General features: G+C 40.3%; 2 protein-coding genes across 2 annotated transcripts in view; one reads left to right on the top strand and one right to left on the bottom strand.

Moving 5' to 3' along the window:
• The window catches only part of LOC134843729 (protein virilizer homolog), a 550,828-nt gene that overhangs the window by 205,696 nt on the left and 317,694 nt on the right, over window positions 1–27,438 (top strand). The gene's annotated exons all lie outside the window — the stretch shown is intronic.
• On the bottom strand, window positions 481–27,438 carry LOC134845303 (ATP-binding cassette sub-family B member 6-like). Its single transcript, XM_063862270.1, has 10 exons — window positions 26,267–27,438; window positions 23,450–23,977; window positions 22,875–23,033; window positions 17,640–17,957; window positions 8,167–8,435; window positions 7,467–7,684; window positions 5,548–5,809; window positions 5,211–5,416; window positions 4,809–4,995; window positions 481–2,017 (listed from the first exon to the last, which is right to left on the bottom strand). Exons 1-10 carry the CDS (start codon window positions 26,595–26,597, stop codon window positions 1,694–1,696), a joined length of 2,802 nt encoding a protein of 933 aa, XP_063718340.1. The 5' UTR covers window positions 26,598–27,438; the 3' UTR covers window positions 481–1,693.

Here is a 27,438-nt window from a genome sequence, read left to right as displayed (position 1 = left end):
CTGGAAGTCGATCTTTTTTCGTTACCTTTACATTTGTGCTGTTCGATAATGGAGGTTGCCTTCCTTTTAACAAAGGAAATAAAGTGACTTTAAAAGAAATTAAAAGCCAAACCGCCAAAAATCAAAACTGAGCGTGAACAAATTTTGAGAACTTTTCTAAAAAAAATCGCAAAAAACTCACCAAGAACTATTAAAGAGTACTCACTCTGTTCATTGCTTTCAAATACTTCCAGAATACAAAGTTCCTCTCTTTTTTTAATGCTCGGAACACAGAAGGAAAAAAATTCAGAGTTGGTTTACAACCAACATGAACAGATTTCAAACGAAACTCGGAAATTCAAACGAAACTGCATGCGAATCGTGCCTTTTGGAGGCATTTAAGGACTTACGAGATGTAACAAAAAACATTGTTTTTTTTCGAATCTCTACGTCCAGCCAGGTCCCGCAGGCCAAACCGATACCTGTATCGACAGAAAAACATAGAGTGAAACAATTAATTAAATCTTTGTATAACTATCTCTTAAAACAACACAAGGAATATTAACGAGAAAGTGGGAATGCAATTCCGCAAGATGCGTTTATTCACTTTCGAATAGCTCCCTTTGGATAGCATTATTGATTATTATCTATTTAAGAATACTTCCTATATCTATCAAAATCTCAATACAAACAGCACCGTTACAGCATATTAGGACAACTGAAAATATGGAATAATTAACCTGGCTGAAAAAGGTAGCAAACCACAGAGAACTAGAAAAAGTGGCTGAAAGTCATAGGGTGAAAGTAAAGCAACACAACATACTCCTAAGTAGATTAAAGGCGGCTGTTATAACCAGGATATGTTGACGTACGCTTAGCTTCTGAAGTTTGTCACTAGTTACAAATGCAACAAACCACCAACCGTACAAGACAACTGCTCATATCAAGTCAAGTCTCTCATCATTATTTGAAGCACAAGTTGGTGTATCGAGCGTCTAGTAACGTGTCAATTAGACCAAATAGCTTGCCTCAAATCAAGCTGCAATGTTTTTGAGACGGATGAAATCACCGTGAAATATCTTTTCAAATTTGAGCTCAGGACGTGAGCAACTTTCCGATGGTTTTAAACTCCAATCAAATCACCTCCAATAGGTCTTTCATGTGATACTACACTCTATCCATCCCTTTGAGCTTTCCTTGAGATACTAAAATTACAAGAGATACAAAAAAAAAAACGCGCTAATCCATAACTTCTTCCCTTCATTTCGTGAAGTGATGGGAACAAAAACCTCACGAGCAGTCTGGCAGCAGCCGAACCGAACTCCGATAAACAGTGGTGTATCTGGTCTGGCAAGCACGCATCAAGTATCAGTCCGATTGCACGATCTGTTGATTTTACTAGACTAACACAGATTTGCTCTTTTGGATTTTTTTGAATACAGAATACCGATTTGCTCAACTTCATTGCGGTCATTCGGCCCTTCTAGTTTGCGCGCTTCCCTTCCCTTTTCCAATGCACATTGCTGAATTAATTTATACTATGCTACACTAGATACGTAACCAGTGTTATCACTAGAGATTCACAACCAAACTATTCTTTCCACTAACACTCAATAGATTATGACAATTTTTTTGTGAGCGGTCGAATAATAACACTCTATTATGTACTGGCCATTTATATCAAAGTCTTTTCCTGATATTCTTTTTGGCTGCATTATTTCTCCTTGTCCGTTTCTGTTTCAGTTTCTGTTTCTTTTAGTGTTTCCATCTCAGTCACAAATGAAGTCGCCTGCTGACTCCACATCTCCCCATACACACTTCCCTCAGTGTCCAGCAGTTCCTGATGAGTCCCCCTCTCCACTATGACCCCGTCCTTGAGGACCATGATCATGTCCGCATTGACCACAGTCGACAGTCTGTGGGCCACTACCAGCGTGGTCCTGTCTTTGCTGACGTCATCCAGTGCACTCTGGATGTTTCTTTCCGTCTTCGTGTCCAGAGCTGAGGTCGCTTCGTCCAACAGGATCACCTTGGGCGCCTTAAGACAAAACAACAATTAAGCTAATTTAATTACAACTTCACCAGCTTAACATAGCCAACAGAAACTTCAATTATCATTTTTCAACTTTCACTTTTAAGTTCTTTAACTTCGAGAATATTAACACAAAGGCGAAGCTGCGCTTCACAAACATCAGCAAGAAAATGACTAAAAGCAAGCTTTTTTTCAACTCCACCTCCCGACATTTCAAATTCCCTGTTTTCATAGTCGTTTTTCGTCTTATTATGTCTAAATGCATGATGTTACGAAATATGAAGAACAAATACGTTCACAATTGTTAATTTGTTCATCATCCCAAATTTCATTGCATTAAAACAATGACAATTAGGTTTTTCAAAAATTAATTTCAAATGTGGGGGGAGGGAGTAGAAAAGAGCCAAAGCAGCCCTAAAAAGAAAAATAAGCAAAGATAAAAAAAAGCCTTGAAAATGAAAATTTTTGTTGTGGCCGAATCGATCCAACAACCAGAAGATTTAGATCCCCTGTCCTCTCATCTGCGCCACGGACCATTGTCAAATCACATTCCACTGTCCATAAATGAAGCAGCTACATACACTGTCCATAAATAAAGCAGCTACAGATGCTAATGAATTGTCAGTGCGATGAAGTAAAAGTGGCACCAAACACAAATCGACTCAATTTTGCATGTAATTCTTGGAAAGCATAAAGCCAAATTATGCATAAAATATGCATTTCAAAAAATTTTGCGAGGTACATTGAGTTGGAAAAATTCGGAAATCGAGCTTTTTATCATTGTACTGCTGTTTAAAACACGGTTCATTTGATGATTCAAAAATGCATCAGCCGTATTAATTTTTTCCTAATCAAATGTCAAACCCCACTTGCATAACACGGCCAAAAAGCAGCTCTATCAAGTGAAATAAGAAAAAATAGAAATATGCCACGAATTAGCAAAAACTAGGCTACGTGTAGGATTCGAATCTCCGACCTACTGCAATCAAGAGGTTTTGAGTCTCAGCACTATCCACGCAAGCTCAGCAACCGAAAAACACTAGTTACGAACAAAGCAACTACATATGCTATTAAATTGCCAGTGCGATTTAGCAAAATGGCACCAAAAACAAATATACTCAAATATAAAAATTTGAAAAAAAAACAAACTGAAGGTATCCACACTAACTTTGCACGCAACAAATCGAAAAACATAAAACCACCTTATGTATAAATTTATGCATTTCAAAAAATTGCGAGATACATTGAGTTAGAAAATCTAGTTTTCATTATTAATATTATGTTGTTTGAACAAATAGCTTTTTTCGGTTCACTTGATGAATTAAAAATGCATCAACTGTGTTAACTTATTAATAATCGGATGTCAAAGCTCATGCAATCAAAAAGCCGTAAGGGTGTCCCAAAAAACGCCAACAATAGTTTTGACTTACGTTGGAAAAAAGAATAGCTGTAATATTACACTACAAGCGTGATGATTGACAACTTTTCATAAACCAACCAGAAGAAACAGGGCCAATAATATCCATTTTTTTTCCGATAGGGAACCTATAAATTAAAACCCTTTTCGATCCTATACTGCATTCGCGTATTTTTTGCGTCATTTACACATTCTTTGCACATTCGCAAAACCCAAATTCAAACTGCAAAAAAATGTTTGAGAATTTTTCAGAAAAAATTGATGAAAACCACAAAATCTAAAAAAAGAGTCTTCTCACGGTTCAATGAGTACTGAGAAGTTACATCACATTAAAGCAAACTGCAAAAATCAAACCGCAAAAAAAATAAAATTTGAGATGAGTTACATCACATTGAAGCTATTTGAAATTCAATAAACCTTATGCTGGATAGTTTTTCGATTTAAAATTACCGAATTAAAGAAGCTAGGTGAATCGGTTGGAAACCCCAAATTCTTTCACGTTTTCTCGCGCCATTAGCACTTTTGTAAATGAAAAGCGTAAATTGCTTTATTTTCGCCAATGAATTACAATTGAAACTAAAAATGAAATTAAAAATCAATTCGCTGAAAATCATAGTTGATCGCGATCAATTTACTAAGTTTAGCCTGAAATTACACAACACCTAAGTAAGTGTTTTCAATTCGTTCATTGACATTCAATACTGCACAGCTAATATGCAGTTGCGGTTCTAAATGGTATTCAAAAACTAATCGATAAACACAGAATCAAGATTTCTACCCAATGTCCATGAGGCGACAACTTGTCGCTAGCGACGACTCGCAGCTTATTAAAAAAGACGGTTAAATTAAGCACGCGTCAATTGGTAGCAAGTGACAATAAGCAGAAAACTTAAAACTACTTGATGCGCTATGAAGAGCTGCGCGAACTGAGCAAGTTGTACTGCGTATGTTTTGGGGTGATCAAAATCATACGAGCAAAAAGTTAATTTGAAGTTCAATACTAAATGAAATGAAAGAAAAACAATTAAATTAATTGAAAATTATGAGCATCTGAAACACGTTCATTTCGTCTTCATTGTTTCCGATGTGCCTTAGAAGCTCGCCATTTTTGAAAGTGTTCGATTGTATGCAGCACAGTGCTCGATTAAGTTGATTACTTCGAGTCAACCTGGGCGGCAACCATACTACGGGGACGCATGGGCAGGTCAATTCCAAGCAAAATACGAGTTAGTTCGAGCTGCTCAACATTATTCAAGCAACTGTAGGGGAGCCTTCGCTTTGGTGCCATGACCCGCAATGTTCAATCGATGATGTAATGACACAGAATGTTTGATTATATGCGAACAGCCAGCTGACTTCATAGCTATGCACTTTGCTTACCTTGAGGACAGTCCTGGCAATGGCCACCCGCTGCTTCTCTCCCCCACTCAGCTTCAGTCCCCTCTCCCCCACCAGAGTTTCGTACTGGTCGGGAAACTGTTCTATCCTCGCGTGGATGTCCGCCCTGGCCGCTGCCTCATAGATGTCCTTCTCATCGGCCCCGTGTCGACCATACTCGATATTATACCTGCAACGAAAACAAAGTACGATTGACATGGCACATCTAATTATGAAGAGCTGAGCATTCATTCGTTCTCTTATGTTGCTCTGTTCTGTTCCCTTGCTCGTTAATGATGCTAATCTGAAGATGAGGCTGGTCATGAATGAACAATTGTCTAAGGGGCTGCGAATAATGCAAAAAGGGAGAAGATGGTGCAGCTGATGTGTGCCTGCCTGTCTGACCTGATGGTGTCGTTGAAGAGGACAGTGTCTTGGGGCACCACTCCAATGTTGCTCCTCAGACTCTGCTGACTCACTCGGCTGATGTCCTCCCCGTCTATGCTGATGCGCCCACTATGGATGTCATAGAAGCGGAACAGCAGTCTGATTATGGTACTCTTTCCCCCACCCGAGGGACCCACTATGGCCACTGTCTTCCCAGCAGGAACCTACAACCAGCAAAAAACAATCTTCAACACATCTTCACCTGCATCCCTACAGCCTGTCAATTTTTCAGCATTTAAAGCAGCATTTCATTTCGGAGTCTCAATCATATATTGCAATAGTAGTTAAAGCTGACCTTGAAGGAGACATTTGAGAGAATTGGCTTTTCGGGCGTGTAATGAAAACACACTTGCTCGAACTCTATCTCTCCCCCGCTGATCACTAGGGGGGTGCAGTCATTCTTGTCTTGTACTTCTGGACACTCCATGAACAGGTCCAGCATGTTCTCCATGTCTATGAACGACTGCTGGATCATTCGGAACCACGTGCCCAGGAAGTTGAGGGGTCCGTACAGCTGCACAATGTAAGTCGTGTACAGGACAAATGTTCCCACAGATCTAAACAACAAATTAACACAACTAGAATTACATTTGATCAGAACTGATTGCTTCAAAAGCACCCTTGAAAAAAATTCTAAAAAACGGTCAAAAAAATAAAATTTGACTTTTCATAAATCCATAGCGATTTCTCTACAAAAGCAGGGGAATGCTCCCGATGCAGGGCAGATCCCCAAAAGTTTTTCCTTCGATTGAACCCTTAATCTCAAATTTGGCAGGGTAAATCTAGAGAAAAAACCTCAAAAGCAGTAAAAAATTCAAAACATAGCCAACAGACCGTTGGAAAAGAGTCAATGAACTCAATTAAACAGAAAAAAACTGACATGTTTTAAAAAAAAACTGAACTTTCGAATTTAAAAGGAAAATATAGATGTCCCTAAGGCTCGTTGAATTTCTAAAACAATTTATGATTGGCAATTTTTCGACAAAATAATCTCAATTTGAGAAAACTGGATCAATAGGTAACTATTTTATTTCGCTGGAAACCTGAAAACTAAATTCAAATTTCCTAACTTAAGTTCGATCTCATTTTTCAAGACCTTAACATTTTTTCTGTTCGATAGTGGAGTTTGCTTTCCTTTTAACAGAAGAAATGAAGCGACCTTAAAAGAAATTAAAAGTCAAAACGCGAAAAGTAGATTTGGTCCTGAACAAATTTTAGACTTTTCCTGAAAAAAAAAACAAATCAAGGCGACCTATGTTACAGTCCGAACAACCTTCATCGACTCTTAAAAGCAACTTTTCATAAGGCCATGCTGCCTTTTCAACAGAAAAGAACTTAGAAACAATTTATGCATGGAATATGCCTAGTTTCTTTTGTTTTCGGTTGAATCCTTGATCGTAGAATTGGCAGAGTATTTTTTGACAAAAGAAAAAGGTTTCCCAAAAACTGCCTAAATATTTAACAAGACTGCTCGTATCAGGGCGAAGCCCTGAATGTTCCGACTGCCTTTTAAGGTCTATGAAGCAGTAATAACTTGAAAAAACTTGATGTAAAAAAAAATAAACATTTTAGTTTTTTGTGAAAATCATCTCCCCACACGCCATACAAAATACAAAGTGATAAATTTCGCTTCTAGTAACAAATCAATTATGGCAAATAGGCTTCCTTCAACCAATTTGGAACAATTTCTAAGACGAATTAAATCTCCGCTTACGCTTTAATAGCGCGAAATATATCGCGCGTTAATTGCCCCAAATTCGCCAAAATGCCAATCTTTAACCCCCCATAACTTTACGAAAAATAATCGCCGGTGAGATATCTTTTCAAATTTAAGCTCAAGGCAACAATACCTTTCGAATGATATAGAAAAATTCCGTCAAAAATGGCTAGTTAAAAAGTCTGAAGAAAAAAAAACCACCCGAGCACAACGACTTTCTACCACTTGTTCTTTGGATTGAGCTATTAAAAAGACTAGCGTGATATACAAGACAAATATTGGCGTAACCCGTCATTCCATTGGAAGAATGTTTCTTTAAATCGGTGAAGTAGTTTTCAAGAAAAAAGTAAAAACTTTTCAAAGCGTAGATACAAATGCCATATAACCATTTAATGAACACTTTTATTTGGGACTTATGTTTAAAAAAGGTACATGGTAGTATGAGAGCATGCTGCCTTAGTTTAAAGAAAGGGAGGGGCAAGAGTAGTGTTGATAACCTGTGATGGTCGATGATGTAGTAGGCACAGAGGAGACAGCCGGCGAACAGTCCCATGTTGACGATGACAATCTGGACTAGATTGAGGAGCTGGAGAGAGGCGAGGTTGTTCCACTGCATCTCCTGGTAGCTGAGAAGACTCCTCTCGTATCGCTCCACCTCGTACTTCTCAGCCCCATAGTACTTGACAGTCTCGAAGTTGATGAGGGAGTCCACTGCCTAATCAACACACAACATAACACAACAACTACTTCACATCATCAAGCAAGCAGAAGCAGCAAACACTCCATCTCAATCCACACACTGCTTGTCGCTTCACATTCACGCTTCTATCAGTTAACCGTGAGACAGCACAGCAGCTAAAACTTCATGCCAATTTATGTGAACAGGTGTTAAACGCGAATATTTGAACTGCTTCTGTGCTTGTCTATGTCCTCCTGGGCAACAAATCGTCTTATAATGCTCAAGTGAATACCAAAAAATATGGGTGATAAATAAATGAGACCACTTTAGTTGAGACATTGAAATAAACATGTTTTGGCTGACAGACGGGAGTAGAGAGAGACTAGCGGCGACTGCTGAGTCGACCTGCTTGCTATAGGCGGACATGATAAACAGTTGCTACATTTCATCTAAATAGTGTGTTTGTGCGTGTGTGCGTATAAGTGAGAGTATCTTGCCCTGTTTCCTGCTATTAGTACCTTTGTACGTGAGGCATTGTCCAGTCTGTTGACCTCGCGCCTGAACTTGGTCCTCCACTCGGATATTGTGATTGTGGCGGCCACGTAAGCACTCAGACAGCCGAACACTATCAGGCCAAAGTAGAGGTTGAAGGCGAACACAAAGTACACAATGGCTATGAGAATGTCGGCTATGGTGGGCAGAATCGTGAACAGAATGTAGTTCAGCAGAGTCACCACACTGTTGTTGCCCCTGTCAATCACCCCCAACACCTCCCCCGTCTTCCTCCCTACAACACACAATACAACAATACAGACACATCACATCCCACCCAGTTCTGGCCATAAACTTAACCATGCCACACTTATCATCAAAAATTTTTCAACTTGTTCCAAACAAAATCAGAGCCCACAAAAAGGCAGGCAAAGTATAAGAACAAGAAAACCGAAAAAAATGATTGAAAAATTTTGAATATTTTTCTTTCGAATTATTGAATATTGTTCTTTCGAATTTCGAAAAAAAATTACATATTAATCAGGTTTAAAAAAAATTATGATTGACTTCTTTTTCAAATCAACTTATGAAAATTGGATCAATCGGTAAAACTTTTTTTCCGATGGGAAATATTTTTTAAAAAAACATTCGAAACTAGAAGCCCATATTTTTTTGCAATGTTTCCACTTTCGTAATTGGAGAGCACAATTTACCTATTTTTAGCAGATTAACTTGAATGGAACTTTAAAACAAATATACAAAAATGCATTAATATGTGCGACTGCACTTCTGTAGTTATAAGAGCATTTTAACACTTTTTCGTATAAAAAATAAGCAAAAAATATAAAAAATCATCAAGACTTATATAAGTGAAATTAACTTCATTCTTTTACACTTCAAAAAGAAAACCGGTTGCTCTGCTACTAAAAACTCTTTTCAATCTTTCCGTTTTCTAGGATAACTACAAAATAAGCGAAACAAGGTTTGTATAACCGTCTTAATTAAGGCAAAAGCAAACAATCACAGTCTGAATTGCATCTCAATTTGTCTCGTCTGAATTAAGTCTTGATCAAACGGACCAATTGAGCAACCTCTCCTCCAAGCAAAGACGGCAAAACACAACTAGAGGCATTATCAAACAGACCAATTGAGCAATCTCTCCTCCAAGCAAAGACGGCAAAACACAACTAGAGGCATTATCAAAAGGACCAATTGAGCAATCTCTCCTCGAAGCAAAGACGGCAAAACACAACTAGAGGCATTATCAAACAGACCAATTGAGCAACCTCTCCTCCAAGCAAAGACGGCAAAACACAACTAGAGGCATTATCAAAAGGACCAATTGAGCAATCTCTCCTCGAAGCAAAGACGGCAAAACACAACTAGAGGCATTGTCAAACAGACCAATTGAGCAATCTCTCCTCCAAGCAAAGACGGCAAAACACAACTACAGGCATTATCAAACGGACCAATTGAGCAATCTCTCCTCCAAGCAAAGACGGCAATACACAACTACAGGCATTATCAAACGGACCAATTGAGCAATCTCTCCTCCAAGCAAAGACGGCAAAACACAACTAGAGGCATTGTCAAACAGACCAATTGAGCAATCTCTCCTCCAAGCAAAGACGGCAAAACACAACTACAGGCATTATCAAACGGACCAATTGAGCAATCTCTCCTCCAAGCAAAGACGGCAATACACAACTACAGGCATTATCAAACGGACCAATTGAGCAATCTCTCCTCCAAGCAATGACGGCAAAACACATCTACAGGCATTATCAAACGGACCAATTGAGCAATCTCTCCTCCAAGCAAAGACGGCAAAACACAACTACAGGCATTATCAAACAGACCAATTGAGCAACCTCTCCTCCAATCAAAGACGGCAAAACACAAACTACAGGCATTATCAAACGGACCAATTGAGCAATCTCTCCTCCAAGCAAAGACGGCAAAACACAACTACGGGCATTATCAAACGCACCAATTGATCAACCTCTCCTCCAATCAAAGACGGCAAAACACAAACTACAGGCATTATCAAACGGACCAATTGAGCAATCTCTCCTCCAAGCAAAGACGGCAAAACACAACTACGGGCATTATCAAACGCACCAATTGATCAACCTCTCCTCCAATCAAAGACGGCAAAACACAAACTACAGGCATTATCAAACGGACCAATTGAGCAATCTCTCCTCCAAGCAAAGACGGCAAAACACAACTACGGGCATTATCAAACGGACCAATTGAGCAATCTCTCCTCCAAGCAAAGACGGCAAAACACAAACTACAGGCATTATCAAACGGACCAATTGAGCAATCTCTCCTCCAAGCAAAGACGGCAAAACACAACTACGGGCATTATCAAACGCACCAATTGAGCAACCTCTCCTCCAATCAAAGACGGCAAAACACAAACTACAGGCATTATCAAACGGACCAATTGAGCAATCTCTCCTCCAAGCAAAGACGGCAAAACACAACTACGGGCATTATCAAACGGACCAATTGAGCAATCTCTCCTCCAAGCAAAGACGGCAAAACACAACTAGAGGCATTATCAAACAGACCAATTGAGCAATCTCTCCTCCAAGCAAAGACGGCAAAAAAACTACAGGCATTATCAAACGGACCAATTGAGCAATCTCTCCTCCAAGCAAAGACGGCAAAACACAACTACAGGCATTATCAAACGGACCAATTGAGCAATCTCTCCTCCAAGCAAAGACGGCAATACACAACTACAGGCATTATCAAACGGACCAATTGAGCAATCTCTCCTCCAAGCAAAGACGGCAAAACACAACTACAGGCATTATCAAACGGACCAATTGAGCAATCTCCCTCCAAGCAAAGACGGCAAAACACAACTACAGGCATTATCAAACGGACCAATTGAGCAATCTCTCCTCCAAGCAAAGACGGCAAAACACAACTACAGGCATAATCAGACAGACCAATTGAGCAACCTCTCCTCCAAGCAAAGACGGCAAAACACAAACTACAGGCATTATCAAACGGACCAATTGAGCAATCTCTCCTCCAAGCAAAGACGGCAAAACACAACTACGGGCATTATCAAACATACCAACTGAGCAATCTCTCCTCCAAGCAAAGACGGCGAAACACAACTAAAGGCATTATCAAACGGACCAATTGAGCAATCTCTCCTCGTAGCAAAGACGGCAAAACACAATTACGGGCATTATCAAACGGACCAATTGAGCAATCTCTCCTCCAAGCAAAGACGGCAAAACACAACTAGAGGCATTATCAAACAGACCAATTGAGCAATCTCTCCTCCAAGCAAAGACGGCAAAACACAACTACAGGCATTATCAAACGCACCAATTGAGCAATCTCTCCTCCAAGCAAAGACGGCAAAACACAACTACAGGCATTATCAAACGGACCAATTGAGCAATCTCTCCTCCAAGCAAAGACGGCAAAACACAATTACAGGCATTAACAAACGGACCAATTGAGCAATCTCTTCTCCAAGCAAAGACGGCAAAACACAACTACAGGCATTATCAAACGGGCGAATTGAGCAATCTCTCCTCCAAGCAAAGACGGCAAAACACAATTACAGGCATTATCAAACAGACCAATTGAGCAATCTCTCCTCCAAGCAAAGACGGCAAAACACAACTACAGGCATTATCAAACGTGAGCATGTGGGTGATGAGTGAAAAGCACGCAACGAATTGGCCAACTGAAGTTTTTTTGTGTCGAGAAAAAATAGGAAAAAATCAAAATTTGTATAGTGTATTTTTTTTTACTTTTCTGGACGATCATTGCATCGAGGAAAGCAGGCTAACAGTTCATCAACTTAAATAAAGCCAACTGACAGTTGGAAAAGAGTAATGAACGCAAGTAAAAAAAAACACTGACTTTGTTTAAAAAATCTTTCGATTTTTAAAGAAAAAAATAGATACCCTTTAAGCTCTTTGAATCTCTTAAACAATTTATGATTGGCGCTTTTTTAATAAAACTAACCCAACTTGAGAAAACTGGATCAATATGTAAAGTTTTTATTCTGCTGGAAATCTAAAAATTAAATTCCACTTTTGAAACAAAACTGTTCTCGTTTTTTCGCGCCATTTCCACCTTCGTATTTGGATAGCGCTATTCACGTTAACTTCAGCAGTCGAATTTCAATCAATTTCAAAAAAGCATATATACCTAAGTGCATTCATAAGATGGCCCTAAAGCCTTTTAGATGGACAAATTAATGGCCCTAAAGCTTTTTGAATAGCTACAACAATTAACGACTGAGAATTTTTTTTTATAAAACAACCCCTTTCATGAAAAAACTGCATCAATAGAAAACTTGTTACCCCACTGGGAAATCTGAAAAAAAATCCTTTTTCGAAATTAGAAGTCCATCACGTTTGTCTTGACATTTTCACTGTTGCTTTACGATAGTGGAATATCCTTATTTTGATTTTAAAAAAATGAACTGAACTTGAAAAAATCAAAATCAAAACGCAGCAAATCAAATCTTAGTGTGAACAAATTTTTAAACTTCCTGAAAAAAAAAATCATCACGACCTATTTAAGAGACTCCACTATTTCATCAACTCTTAAAAAAGCTGACCAAATATGCATCTAATTTGATCACATTTTTTCACTAGTTTAAGCCGACAATTCTTCAGCAGACACACAAGTCCTGCATCAAAATGTTTAGATAAAACCTTTTTGCTCTTCAAACGACTCAAAATGAGGCCTATAAATCGATATATTATAAGCCGGAAAAAAAAATTAAAAAAAGAAATTCCAACAAACCGAGCGGTAAAAATATGACCAACATGAAATTGAAAAGTGCGGAGGGGGCGAAACAAATGCGTTTCCCCTGAAACCACCCAATATTAGAAGCCGATGAAAAAATAGGTATAGATAATTTGGGCCGAATAAAATGTTTAAGGGAAACGAAAAAAAAAGAAATACGAAGTCAAGGTAAGTAAAATTGCGAAAGGCAGGATTAAATCAAGCACTAAAAGCAACGTTAAAAAAACGCTTCCAAGATGTGGCAACTAAGCCGACAAAAGATGAGCAGACAAATAATTGGCCGACAATTTTAATGAAACTTAAGATTTCCCGTTCGAAAAAAGGGGCCTTTGCCATCCCCAGCGTATTCGTCGCCTCCAGGCTAAGTGGGCCGAGAACTCTAAGAATTTGAATTAATTATGAAAACAAGGTACCACTTGAGATGCGACCAGAAGTCCTGAGAACAAAGTTATTTACGGGACAAAAATTCTAGTACCCTATTTCAATGAGTTCAGAGGGGGTAAAATAAATGTTTACAGCGCTGTATATAGTTGGCAATAGCTGGAAGTTCAACTAGAAAGAACTTTTAAGAAAAAGAAGAAGAAGAAAATGATGGAAGAAGAAGAAGAAGAAGAAGTGTGTCACGATGCTTTTCGATGGTTTGGCGCCTGCCCGGGGAGAAAAGCGCAGAGAGAAATCGAACAAAGACCATACCAAGCGGGGGGGGGGGACAAGGCCCGGCAGTGAGTCAGACTTAGGTCACACTGCCGGGCGGAGTCTCTCAAACACACCCCAAAACAGAGACGGCCCAGCCAACCGTCCCTCGATGAAGGCGATCCGTCACACCCTGCGGCACACGGAATCTCTGGTGTCCCTACATCTGTACAACGATGTGGAACCAAACCCAGGTCCGAAAGTGTAGAAGTGTGCAGTGTGCGATCAAAGAGTCAGTGGTCAGTAAAATGCAACGGATGTGGGAAGTGGGTACATTGGGGCTGCACCGACCTAGGAGAGAATGGAAGGTGGGACGCAAGTTTCAAGGCCACATGCTGCCCTGCTCCCCCCCCCCCGCCAGCAAACCGACAGCAAACGGATCAGAAGAAAGAGGAACAAAAGAGAGAAGAGACAGCGAAGGCAAAGAGAGCGACATGAGAATTGGATGAAGGACGCAAGAAACAAAGGAAGGGAGGAGACTATCACGCTGTGGGCTTGGACTATCCAAAGGGCGCGAGTTAGTTTCCCGAAAAGAAACAGATTCGCGGAGATTGTTAAAGCCATAGCCAACAGCAAGGCGGAAGTGGTAATGATGAGCGAACTCCAAGAACAAGAAGAAGTCTTCAAATGGATCAAGGCCAGGGAGATTTTCAGAGTATTGATCCATGGAAAAAGAAGTGGCATTTTCCTAAGGGACCAGTGGGCCTCGAAATGGGCAGATCAAGGTTATAGGAGAGTAATCCGGGAGAGAAGCATCTCGATAGACGTGGATGGCTACCGGTTTATCTCGACATATCAACCACTCTGGGAAGGCCTCAGTATCGAGTTCATGAGGTACAGAGAGGAGCTCTCTACCCTAATCGAGAGCAAGGACATGGTCATAATAGGGGGCGACTTCAACTCAGTGGTAGGGGAGAGTGCTAATAGGGGGGCGGACCAGACGGCGGGTATCCACGGTTTAGGCAAGACAAACGCAGCGGGTATGAACCTACTGGAATGGTGCCAAGAGAACAGCCTAGCCTGGTGCAACTCCTTTTTCAGCCACAAGAGGAGAGGAACATGGAAGCATCCCAAGAACAGAACATGGCATGAAATAGACGGCTTCATTATGAAACAACAAGACCGGGCAAAACGCGCACGGAGGATTTTCACGGTACCGACGAGCAAGGATCTAAGCGACCACAGACCGAAAGCGATGTGCTGTACCCTGAATAACTCTCTTGACAGGAAGCGCAATAACAAGACCAGCCAACCCAAGAAGAAAATAGACTGGGAAAAACTAAGAACGGTGACAAAGGCAACGGAATACGCCAATAAATTAGCTACAGAAGAGCTCGAAGACTGGACACAAACAGCAAAGGCGATGAAGAAAGTAGGGGAAGAAGTGTGCGGCACAGTAGAAAAACAACCCCTAAACCCCGCGTTGGAGAGGCACAAAGAGGAAATAGAAAGGGCGCAAAAGAAAATGTGCGAACTAACAGCTCGAGCACAAGACGGAAACGAAGCAGCGAAGGAAGAGAGACGGAAAGCTAGAAAGGATTTCAAAAGACAGAAAGAGTGGGAAGAAGAATGGTGGCTAGAGATTGTCAACGAAGCCAAAAGAGCCGAAACTAGCGGCGATATGAGAATCCTGTATAAAACCTTGAGAAGGATTGGCATCAAAGACAATAATAGCTGTGTTGAGGACGAATTCTTCAGCCCGGAGGAATGCAAAGAGCATTTCATGCAAGTCTCGGCAACGAGATATGACCGACCGGAGGGAGAAATAAAATCCTTAATCGATAGTCTGGAACAAAGAAGGGACACTGTGGCACGAGAAGCAGCACGGAAAATAGAAATGGAATTCACAGTGTAGGAAGTGGAGCGAGAAGTTGCTCTCATGAAGGACGGCGCGTCAGGGATCGACGGAGTGCGCCAGTTGGGATCAATGCCGCTGACAACACAACAAAAAGAGAAATTTTCAAGAGCGTCATACAACTGCTTGAAACAGATCCAAACACCTGGCCCGAGGAAACCAAAGAAGGATGGGTGGTACCCATTCACAAGAAGGGTCCAAAGAACGATCTACAAAACTACAGAGGCATTTGCCTCCTTCCTTTAGCCAGCCGGATCATAGCCAGAGTACTGGCCTCCAGGATCAGACTATGGGCGGAAGGGATTGGGGCATTAGACGAGAACCAAAATGGCTTCAGGAAAAACAGATCGACCGCGGACGCAACACAGACTATAATCAGAATCGACGAAGAGACAAGTAGAGTTCTGGGAAGGTCTAACCACCCTGACCCGAGAAGACCAGGAGCTGTACTCTTGGACATAAAAAAGGCCTACCCGAGAACGAACAAACCACTTTTATGGGGGATACTAGGAAAGCTAGGTATGCCTCCAAGCATCTTAGAAATCCTGAAAGGCTTACATGAGAACACACAATACCGAGTAAAAGGCAAACAGGAACTGAGTACACCATGGACGCCACAAAGGGGCCTTCGCGAAGGTTGCTCCACCTCGCCCATTCTGTTTAATATTTATCATACTACATCCATGAGGCAAGCCCAAATGGATCGGATAAAGGAGGCAAAGGAAGAATGCGGCTTGAAGTGGACCTGGAGACCGGGAAACAGCCTCCCCCCTGCGACGTCCCAAAGGAACCTACAGAGCAGCAACAGGATTGAATTCCAGATACTGGACTCGCTGTTTGCGGACGACTCCACTCTGTTAGGAAGTATGGAAGAGCTCAGTCGAGGTAAAGAGACAATTAAGAAGACGATGCTGAAGCATGAAGAAGTGTGTCACGATGGGAAAGAAGAATTCATAATGTTTGGCAGCGAGGCAGCGGACAGGACAAGGATGTTGGGGACCCTAATTGGAAGAAAGGAAGACATAAACGCGAGGATTAAAAGAGGCTACCATGCTTGGTCAAAGGCCAAGAAATGGCTATGGAAGTCAACACTGTCAAAGAGAACCAAGGCGGTAATTGTCCAAGCAGTAGTAGAATCAACCATGCTATTCGACTGCTCGGTGAGACCCTGGACAACCACGGACATTTCGAAATTACAAAGAGTGGCCGATATAGCGTACAGAAACGTATGGAATAATGGGAAGGGGCTGGCGCTATACAGGATGCAGAAGGAAGGGGTGAATAGTTTTGAGATCAGAAGGCAACTAGGAATAACATCAATTCGACAGAAGATGGAAACACGGGCACTGGAGAGGATAGGACAAGTGACGAGGATGCCGGACACAAGAACAGTAAAGAAAATCACTCTGGGCAACTGGACGGAAGTAGGCGAAAGACCAAAGAATGGGAAGAACAACACTATAACGTACTGGAAAAGAATTTTAAAAGAGGCAGGGTTACATTGGACTAACATCGAAGGTCTAACTATGGACAGAAAAAATTGGAAGGGTATTGTGAACGAGAGGAAGAAGGCCATGGATGAATGGGAGAACAAGATGTGCGAAATACACAAAGGGGATCTGAAACCAACCAGAAGCCAAGCCGGTAAACCAATCACGGAGGAAGGGTTCAAATGTCGTTGGCCACCATGCGAAAAGACATGCCGAACAAAGGTGGGACGAGACCATCATGAAACACGAATCCACAAGCGCAATGAACTAATATTTGAATGTGGAAAATGTCACACAACTTTCGAACAAAAAGCACAAAGAACGAACCACGCCAAGCAATGTGGAGGGGCCCCAAGAGGGACGTGCCCGGACTGTGGGAAAGAACTTAGCACGACGAACATGGCGAGACATAGAAGAACCTACTGTTCGAGAAGACATGACACAATGACTCTTAGAAGCGCGAGCACACTAGCCAGGACCACATGCCCGGACTGCGGGATCCCCATCACAAAAACGAATGTAGCAAGACATAGGAACACTGCGTGTCCGGGGAGTGGCAGTCGAGACCCCCAGGGGTTATAAACGACATACAAGACAAGACAAGAAGAAGAAGAAGAAGAAGAAGAAGAAGAAGAAGAAGAAGAAGAAGAAGAAGACTGACCTAGATGCCATCGAAGAGATAGACTGTGGAGATGTGAGAATATTTCCACCATGGTGGTCCGCATGGAGTACTGCTGGACATTGATCCAGAGGAGGGAGCGGATGTTGGAGAGGAATCCACTGCCTCCGAACCCACTGCCAGACATGAAGTAGAAGCCACAATAGAGAGAGATGTAAGCCCAGGGCACCACCCCTCCACTGCTACTCTCTCCTCCTCCCCCTCCTCCTCCTGCAGACAACCCCTCCACCTCCTCCTCTTGAGAGAGACGGGTGACTAGCTTGGAGTAGAAAATGGGGATGCAGATGTTGACCAGACGCCCTATGAACACAAAACACAGTATTATAATAAGAGGCGAACCTGCGCTTCGCACTATCTGCGATACAAAAGCAGAAAGCCGCTAAATCGGAAAAAAATCAAAAATCAACACAGAGGGGAAGCGAAGCTTCGAACCACTTGCGTTGTAACAAAAACATTTTTTAAAAAGTCGAAAAACATGAGTAAGTAAAGAAAATTAGGTTCCAAAATTTTAAATTTCTCGATAAGTCTCGATAGAAATTCATTCCAAAAAAATCAAAGAAACTTGAATATTAAATTAGCAATGGAACAAAACGTACAAAAAGGCAACAATTTCGACAATCTTTGAGCAGACACAAGTTGATCCGAAAAAATATGATTACATAAAAAATCAAACCAACAAAACTTTCAGCCCCACCTGAAACTACAATGAAAAACATTTGCATTTGTAACTTAAATGAAAGTTGCTTACAGCAGTAAAAAAATCAGTAATCTAGCAAATAAGCCGACAATCGTTGAGCCAAACAAAAAATTGATTTTACGAAAAACAATATTTTAATCATTCAAGTTTGCTCCTGATAAACGAATGAACAACACTTGCACGTACAATGGAAATTGCTTACAGCACAAGCAAAATCCATGATGTGAAAACTTAGCTGACAAACGAAAAACCGACCATTCAATTTTAACCGAACTTTTTTTAAATTGCATTTTAACTGAAAAAACAAGGTCCGGCAGAGCGCCTACCCCAGACCTTCGTATGCAAAGGCAACGGCGTGACCCCTAGGCCAAATGGAATGAAACCTGGAAGAGTTTAGGGTTCAAAATTTATGAACAAATTTTTGCACAGAGGCGAAGCTGTGCTTCGCAAACACAAGCAAGAAAATGCAAAAAGGGGCTCTAAACAGGCAAAAGGCAAAACAAAGTAGAAAAGGAAATAATTAAAAATACACCTTGAGAAAAAAAACTGAACATCAATTCTGTGAATAGAGGAGTATCACGTTCTCACATCTGCTCCATGACCGTTGGTAATTTTACTAACACTAGCCAACAAAATAGCAGTAAAAATTCGAGCAAAAAAGATAACTATTTCAATGTTCCGGACTTGGATCTCCGACCTGATAATTAGGAGTGTCACTCCCGTCCTCGCATCTGCGCCAGGGTCACTTGGAAGTAAACTAGTGGCCCAGATAATGCTGCATGTACCTGTTTTAATATTGTTATTCATAAGTCGTATTGATGCAGAAATGCGTAATTATCAAAAATTCAACACAGAGCTTCGCACCACTTGCGATACAAGTATGAATGACTATGATTAACAACAAACGTAAAAAATGAAAAAAAAACTTTAAAAACTCGTTTTTGCCAATAAAAATTGCAACAAAAGCCCAAAATATCTGGAACCAAATTGCCTACACTAATAGAAACTCTACAACGAAGGCAAATTTTCAAAAAAGACCTTTCTGCGGAACTAAGCAGACAGACAATCTAAATTAGCCAAAATTTTCTATTTGCAAAAAAAAACAAGTCTCAACTGGAAACGAATTCCGGGTTTTTACTGAAGCATGGGGGTAACAGCAACTTGGAATAAAGTTAAACATCCAGCTACGGGAACCAAGCCGACAAAACTAAACAGACGGACGATAGTCCGAAAAAGCACAACAACTACAGTTTGCAAAAAGGACAGTTCGAAAAAATTCAAAAAAATTCTGAACTTATAAAGATGTTAAGTCCCTTTTCCCCTGAGAGCACACACGCGCACAAAAAAAATTTCGTCGTAAAAACGCAATGAGAGGCCAAAAAATTTATATATTAAGCCAAAAATTAGTAAGCCGATGAAAAAGACAAAAAAAAACGAAGAGAAGTTTAACAAATCGAGCTGGTAAAATAAAAGCAAATTTCGATTCGGCCGGATTTTTAAAACCCTGGAAAGCAACTGCAGGGAGAATTGTTTACAGCTAAAATAAACGATTCTTAGATGTGGCAACTTAGCCGACAAAATTTAAGCAGACAAACAATAAGACGAAATTTGGTTGACCCGGAACTTTTACAGTTTAACAAAAAACTGGCCCTTGTCAGATTCGAACACAGGACCCTTGCCGTCCCAGGCGTATTCATTACTACCAAGCTAAGTGTGCAGTGCAAGAGACACTGCAAAATTTGAAGTCATCATAAAGCAAGGTATGCCAGGAGTCTAATGAGTCCTGTGGACAAAGTTACAGAGTTGTTTACGGGATAAAAAGGCTAGTACTCGATTGTAACACCCTTGCTTATTGCAAGTGTAGAACAGGGACTTAACGCAAGACCTAAAAGTTTCTCTGTTGTAGGAAATAAGCTGCTTGTTTGAATGAGAAACTACTACTCGCTTTTTCAATTGAAATCTTTGTCAGCTTTGGCTGGGTAGTTGACTCCCAAAAAGACTCCCAAAAAAAGACTCCCAAAAAAAGACTCCCAAAAATGATCAAAAAATCGAAAAATTGCCTTTTCCTAAATCCAAAAATTTTTCTATAATTGAACATGGGAATAATCTTTTATCCAGGGAAGATTTCCAAGCCCTGATTTTTGGATTGCACACGTTATATCAGTTTAACTAGTAGCTTTCAAGAAAAATGATGAAATTTCTCAAACGATTAAAACTTCAAAAAATGGATTTTCCCGGAGCCCATATTGTCTTTTTTGCAAAAAAATAGGATGAAACATATTGCGCAGGGAAAATCTAAGCACCATGTTAGTTTGAAGAAATTAATAACCTCAGGACCAGCAGGTTAGTTTTTCAAAAAAAAGTTTCCAAAAAAAAATTAGCAAGACCCATATAAGAGTATTCACTCTGTACATTACTCTTAGCCGCAAGGCATAGCCGCATGCGCAGAGAATACTCACATAACTGGTTTTTAATCTTTCGGTGAAATCCTGAATCTCCGACTGGCAGGGTACTTTGAGAAAAGCTTCAAAAATCAGCAAAAATGTCAAAAAATGGGCTTGTTTGAGTCCTTAAATTTTTTCTACAAGAAGGTGAGATTCTCATAGTTTTTTCATTTGATTGAAACCTTCATCTCAGATTTGTGCATTTAGTAGCTGAGTGAATGAAAAAATTCAAAACAAATAGGTCAAAAATCCCCCTACTGAAGGCCATAGAACTTAGGGTAATATGAAACGAGACTAGCGAAAAATGCATGATCATAGGAGGAGCAGTCGGTTTGTCCATTGGTACCATTTTTGAAAAACTGTACAGTAGTTATAAAAAAGATTGAAATTTCTGCGAAAAGTGCAAAAACTTTCTAAAGCGTCGCAAAAAAAAACAAATCCCATACATTTTCATAAAACCTATTTTTTCAAACAGGACCTAACACTAGCCAAAAATAAAGCGAAAACATATGCTATGAAATTACGGATACTAAAACTGGTTAAATTTTAATTTAACAAAAGTGCAACTAAATGAGCACTTTTATTTGCGACTTAGCTTAGAAAAAATTGCGCTGTAAAAAAGAACGGAGTAAAAAAGAGAAGATTTTGAGCCGAAAAAAATGCTGTCACAAAAAACTTTTGAGGTATGAAGTTTAAAAAAAAATAACCAAGAAAAGCTTAAACATATTTTACCCTCGAAACTACGCAACATAGCTTGTCTAAGCTAAAAAAAATATTAGCCGAAACCGTTTAACCGAAAAAAAAATACAAATTACATCAGTTTCAATCATAGTAAGAACTGATGAACTGATTACGTCGATGAAAAACCTATGCTTTGGAAAATAAAGCCAAAAAACGCACCAGATAATACAAACTGCAATCAAAAAAGGAAAATTAGCCGAAGCAAACTAGGACGAATACGAAAAACCACGAATACAAAAAAAAATCTTTTTCGAAAAATTTTATTTGAAAAAAAGCTATTACCTGAAACGAGTTTCCTCTAATTGCTACATAAGTGATGGTAGTATTAATTAAATTTTCAAGAAATTAAGCATGTCAGTAGTCGTGAAAATTAACATTCCTACTAAAATTGACCATTATGTGAACAATGTTATTTACGGGAAAAAAGTCTAGTACACAATGGCAATACCCTTACTTACCGTAAAGGGTAATCTAGGAAAAAAGAGGATGGCATCTCGTTTGGCTGATAAATTATACACAGAGGCGAAATTGCACTTCGCATACACAGGCCAAATATGACCAACAACGCTACTGGAACAAACTGAATGAGTAAAACTTTGAGTTTACAAAATTTCTTAAGTGACGCACGCCAATTTTGAGTCTACATAATTGCTACGCAAGCCAATTATGACGCATTAGCATTACCAGTCAATTTTAAAAGAAATTTACCAATTAACTTGCCTCAATTCATAAACCGGACGCATTTAAACTAATATACGAAAAAGTTCATTAAAAAAATCAGACACTCCCCAGGTTCGAACCCTCTTATTTTGCTTCTGGTCTCCTTCCCCACCACTACGCTAGAACCATGATAAATTGAGGCTAAAGTGCTATTTGTAATATAATAGTCTGTGTTAATATCCATAGCATTGGCTGTAATTAATAGCTGAATCAAAATGAACACTTTCGAAATGAACACTTTCAAAATGAACACATTTTGTCGCAACAATTGCATCACAACAATATTTGCAACTTAGGTTGGAAAAAAAAGAAATTTCTTACAATAACACAAGCTATGCTTGTGTAATCAACGACTGGATAATTAACATTGAGTCCCCTTGTTGATATCTGCCTATCTAGTCATCAGTTGCATCTGACGAACAAACAAAATATTAAGAAGATTTCTAAAGATTTCCCACCTGTTGCGATAGGGGAGGGGACTACATCTATCAAGAAAAGTGTTGTTTTTTTAAATCATACACTCCAGCCTGCATTTACAACTTGAACTGCTACCAAAACTGTCTTGCTCATCTTACACAACACGAGTGAAGGAAGGAAGGAAGGAAGGAAGCTCACCTAAGATAAGGAGAATGAAGCAGAGCACTACATTTATCTGCAGCCTGGGTTCGTTCTTCGGCCAAATGTAAGGCCACAAAAACTTCATCTTCAGGAAGAAGTTCTTGAACGTGCTGTCCTCTTCACTCGTCAATTTCTTCTCTCCTTTTCCAAACAGGCCTGTTAGAGCAAACATAACTTCGCTAAATTACTTTATAATTAGTGATATAAAACAGCCTGGGCAAATTTCACCAAATAAGCTCAGCAAAATTTCACCAAAAAATGTCCGAAACTTTCTTCCGAGCTCACCCATTTTACATAAAAAGTTAAGGAGGGTAAATGCGCTCCAAAGACCAGCAAAGCTCGATCCGATCAGACAGAATTAATTAAAAAGCGGCAACAGGCCAGTGTTAGAAAACCCCTTGCATGTCAGACGACTTAAAATCCAAGGATTCAGCCGACTTAAATTAAAAATAAGAAAGGAGTTCAAAAGGTAGCCTAACTAAAATACACAACAAATTTTCCTTCTAAAGAAATTGCTCGTTTCGATTAACATAGTCAGTTTTGGTGACTTTTGCAAACTAAACTGTTAATACCTTGTTGGTCTTCGCCCTCCCCAGCCGAATGGACAACCGGACGACTTCGTCTCGGCAGTCCGGGAGCTATGAAGCCGAGAATGAGGATGACAATTACACTAGTGAAACGAACACACCAGAGGCCAAACATGACTATGCTTTTAGTATTGGTGGCAGCATCGTGTAGAGGATACTTCCATTCGTGTGCAACTATGAGGTCGATGATTGGCACTGATTCATAGATGAGACTGGTGCCCCAGAAGAGGAGCAGGATGGGACTGTGTCTAAATTTGGGGCTGGAACTCTTGTCCAGAGCTCTGGACACCTCCACTTCTAGACAGAAAGTGCTGGTCCACCAGGATGCGAACAGGAGTAGAATGGACACTGGCCACACAAGGAGCAACTGTTCCTTGGCCAGAGTGACTCGAATGACGAGAAGAAGGAGTGAGTGGAATGGCATGAGCAGCTGCAGCCACACGAACATGCGTCCCACTGACCCCCACTTGGCACTTCGTCTGCCCAAGTCTGCTGCTGCTGCTGCTTCTCCTACTGCACAACACGCAAAACCCAAATAAGCACTAGATTGGCTAATATATTTAGGCACCCTCGTGTGCAAGTAGCACAAATAGAACTGAACATCAAACCATCAATAAGCACAGAGGCGAGAACACGACAAAACCAGCTCTATTAAGCGCACAAGAAAAGGTAGAAATAAGCTTCGAAATAATAAAAATGCGCCTACGTCTGAGATTCGAACGTGCGCTCTAGAGATTAAGTCTCACACACTAACCACTCAGCCACGGAAGCTTAATACCTTCCAAACACTAGCCACAAAAAAGCAAAGAACAGAGCACAGTTGCTATGCAATTTGCAATGCTACAGGGAAATACCAAATAAATGAACTCTTTAATGAACACTTTTATTTGCGAATTAGGTTAGAACAAAAGAAGGTTCGTAATAATACACTAAGCTGATGGCTAGTGTAATCACAACCATAGAAAAGCGAACCCAATTTGACCTGTTCTGCTCTCATAGTTTGCAGACCACAGGTGTGGGTTACTTTAGCGTCATTTTGACACTGCACTTTGTCTGATTGACCTGTCATGGTTTGTGCTGTTGTAAGGTCAGCATCCTCCGTAAAACTTATTGATTCTGGCAGGGAGTTTAGTTCTACCGTCCCATGTGCTGTGAGTTGGAGGAAATCAGCTACAACAAAGGCGCTCAGGTCAGTCCAGAGACTGAGGAAGTCCAAGTCTGTCGGTTTGCCTCAACTGTTCATAGGCGGTGTACGTGTAGTGAGGCTTAACTACATGTTCCAGACATTACGAATTTTAGTTTCTAACCGATCACCGTAATCAGAAGTGAAAGTACCCAGATGCGAGCTCCGCGAGTTTGGACCTGGCATCGCTATCAAGCTTGTTTACACCGATGTCTATTTCCATTTCAGGTGAAACCGTGTAAGGAGCTTAATTAGGATGACAAACAACGGTGCTGAAAAAGTTTTTCGTGTATTTTTATTCGTGGGAGTGGCACTTGGTATCAAAGGAGCGATGTCATCCTGGAACAAAGATTGCAGTTGGTTGCATCATTGCCTGCTACTACTTTCTATTCTTTCATGGTCGGGCCGTTGTGGTTGGTAGCTGCCTATTAAGAACTGTTTAGAGCGCACTTCAGAATGATCTAGTCCCTTGAGAACTTCTGTTTCGATCTGAATCGCGACTAAAAGAGCTTTAATATGATATATCACTCCGCCCATTTCCATGATTATTTGCTGTACCTAAATTTTCCTGAAAAAAAAAACCATTAAAACACACCCGAATACAAAGTTCCTTCCAATTTTCAAAGATAGGAACAAAAAATCGAAAACAAAATTCAAACAAAATGCGAAAACTTTTCACATTTTTTTTTATTCATTCTTGAATTTTGATTTCCAAAAAAGCGCTAAAAAATCGTGATTAAATGTTACTTGAATAAAACTAAGTAAAAAGGTAGTATTAAAACTAACAATTGCAAGTTTATTACATAAAGCTCGCTTGCTTTATTCGCTCGAAGTTGTTTGAACCATTATTGAAAAAACTTAAAATGATATATCACTCGACCTATTTCAATGATTAATTTTGGTACCTGATTTTTCGTGGAAAAACACTAAAACACCCCCGAATACAAAGTTCCTTCCCATTTTCAAAGATAAGAACAACTATCAATATTCACAAGATTTACTGAAATCTCTTTGAACTTAAAACCTCATTCAATATTACTTGATTAATTCTTTGAAAGTCTTTGTACTTATCCGTGCAATTGAAACCATATGCAGCGCTTACATCTCATAAAATGAAAAAAAAAAACATTAAAACTAAACCTAAAGCAAAGTTGTTATATCAAAAATTTTGACGGAAAGAAAATGAAACATCTAAAGGTATGCAAATGTCTAAAAAAAATCAAATGAGCATATATAAGGCTCAATAAAAGACAAAATCTAGTCTAATTGAGACCCAGACAAAATAAATATAAAAGTTTGAAATATCTATCAACATGCATACAATTTGTCAATCAACTTAGACGAATCAACAATGACAAACAGTTGATGATAGTACATTAAAATTTTCAAATTAAAAAATCTGCTGCAGGCCGGAATCAAATCCAAACCAACACTTTGCTGCCCCGGCATGTTCGTTACCTCTAGGCGAAATACGCATACACTGTCATTTGATTTGAATACATCAGGCGGCTCATAACTTCTCATGCGCGAATTCTGTTTGCAACGTTTTTACAGGAAAAAAAAGGCCGAGTACATGCTTAGCATGGACTTGGTTGCAGTTTAATGTCTCGATTGGTTACCTGGGGCTGGGTGTTCGTTCACAGCCACTCCAGAGTAGTTCACGTGGTCAGTCTGATGTGGGGAGGAGTAGGGACAGCCGGAGGCCATGCTCCTGTTGGGTGTGTGCTGTGCAGCTGCAGCAGCAGCGGCAGTGTGTTTGGAAAAGGGAGACCAGCAAGAACAGCATCTGGGGCTGCACTGGGGCTTTAACATTATGATTCGAATGAGGGCGATTGTGAAGAGGAGACAGGGAAAGAGGACGTCGGCCGCACAGGAGCAGAAGCCGCCCTCCTCTCTGTCAAAGATCACTGCCAGCGTCTCTCCACGCCCACAGAATGCGTAACTCATCATGACTGCTGTGCCTCAAATATGGAAACAAGTAAGGAAACAATTCAATTCAATTAATTAGCAGCATCCACTAACTGCAGGCGTATGGTGTGATGTGTATTAGCAGTGGGTCTGAAGATGAGTTTTGAGGTGTGTTCAAATGTGTTCGATCGGTTGAGTTTGGATTGTAGCGTAGCTTGTTTTGATGTTGACCTGGCGAGTGTATTACAGTATACAGATGTGTGAGTGAACGAGTAATGAGCACAGCACAGCACTACAGCCAGAGTAAGGGTGGCGGCGGCGATGGCGATGGGGATGGTGAGATAAGAGATAAGCTACGAGCCAGCTATCTATATGTTTGCCCTCTAGTGGGAGGAGCAATGAATCAATCGCCTACTGCGTCCTTGTCTTTCTCTTCTCTTCTCTTCTCTCTCTGTCACTTCTCGTCTTCTTGTTCAATCTGTCTTCCGGTTAAACTGCACTCATCAAACGCAACCACACACTCCCCAAATTGACATTTGACAAACCTGAAGCGGGTAGAAATGAGCAGCAGCTTTCAAGCAGAAATGGACACTCAAGATGACAGTAACAGATGTGCACCACCAGCCGAAACAAAGGGCGAGATAATGTTATTTGGCAACTTGTACTGTGCAAACACAGCAGCCCCACCACACCCAACACGCAGTAGCTGATAAACTACTTGTTGATCACATTTAGAGCCAAGCTCAAAGTGAAACAAGGTATTGCACTGATCCAATGCCTCCCAACTCAACTCCAAAAGTAATCCCCGCGCGATCGTGCAAGCAAATTGCATCAATCACTACGAGTTATTCATTTCAGTGTTTCTATAAATTTTGATCTATAA

The sequence above is a fragment of the Symsagittifera roscoffensis genome, chromosome 4 (assembly GCF_963678635.1).
Source record: "Symsagittifera roscoffensis chromosome 4, txSymRosc1.1, whole genome shotgun sequence".
NCBI lineage: Eukaryota > Metazoa > Xenacoelomorpha > Acoela > Convolutidae > Symsagittifera > Symsagittifera roscoffensis.
Note: the sequence above shows the minus strand (reverse complement) of the source record. Positions and strands in the feature narration are given on the sequence as shown.

What these genes read in the sequence shown, in the direction of transcription:
- LOC134845303 (XM_063862270.1), bottom strand. Translation starts at nt 26,597, where the DNA reads ATGATGAGTTACGCATTCTGTGGGCGTGGAGAGACGCTGGCAGTGATC. An exon ending in ATCTCTTCGATGGCATCTAG is followed by an intron (nt 8,436 to 17,639) that starts GTCAGTCTTCTT and finishes TGTGTGTTGTAG; the next exon opens with GGAGGAAGACGGGGGAGGTG. An exon ending in ACAATGCCTCACGTACAAAG is followed by an intron (nt 7,685 to 8,166) that starts GTACTAATAGCA and finishes TGTGTTGATTAG; the next exon opens with GCAGTGGACTCCCTCATCAA.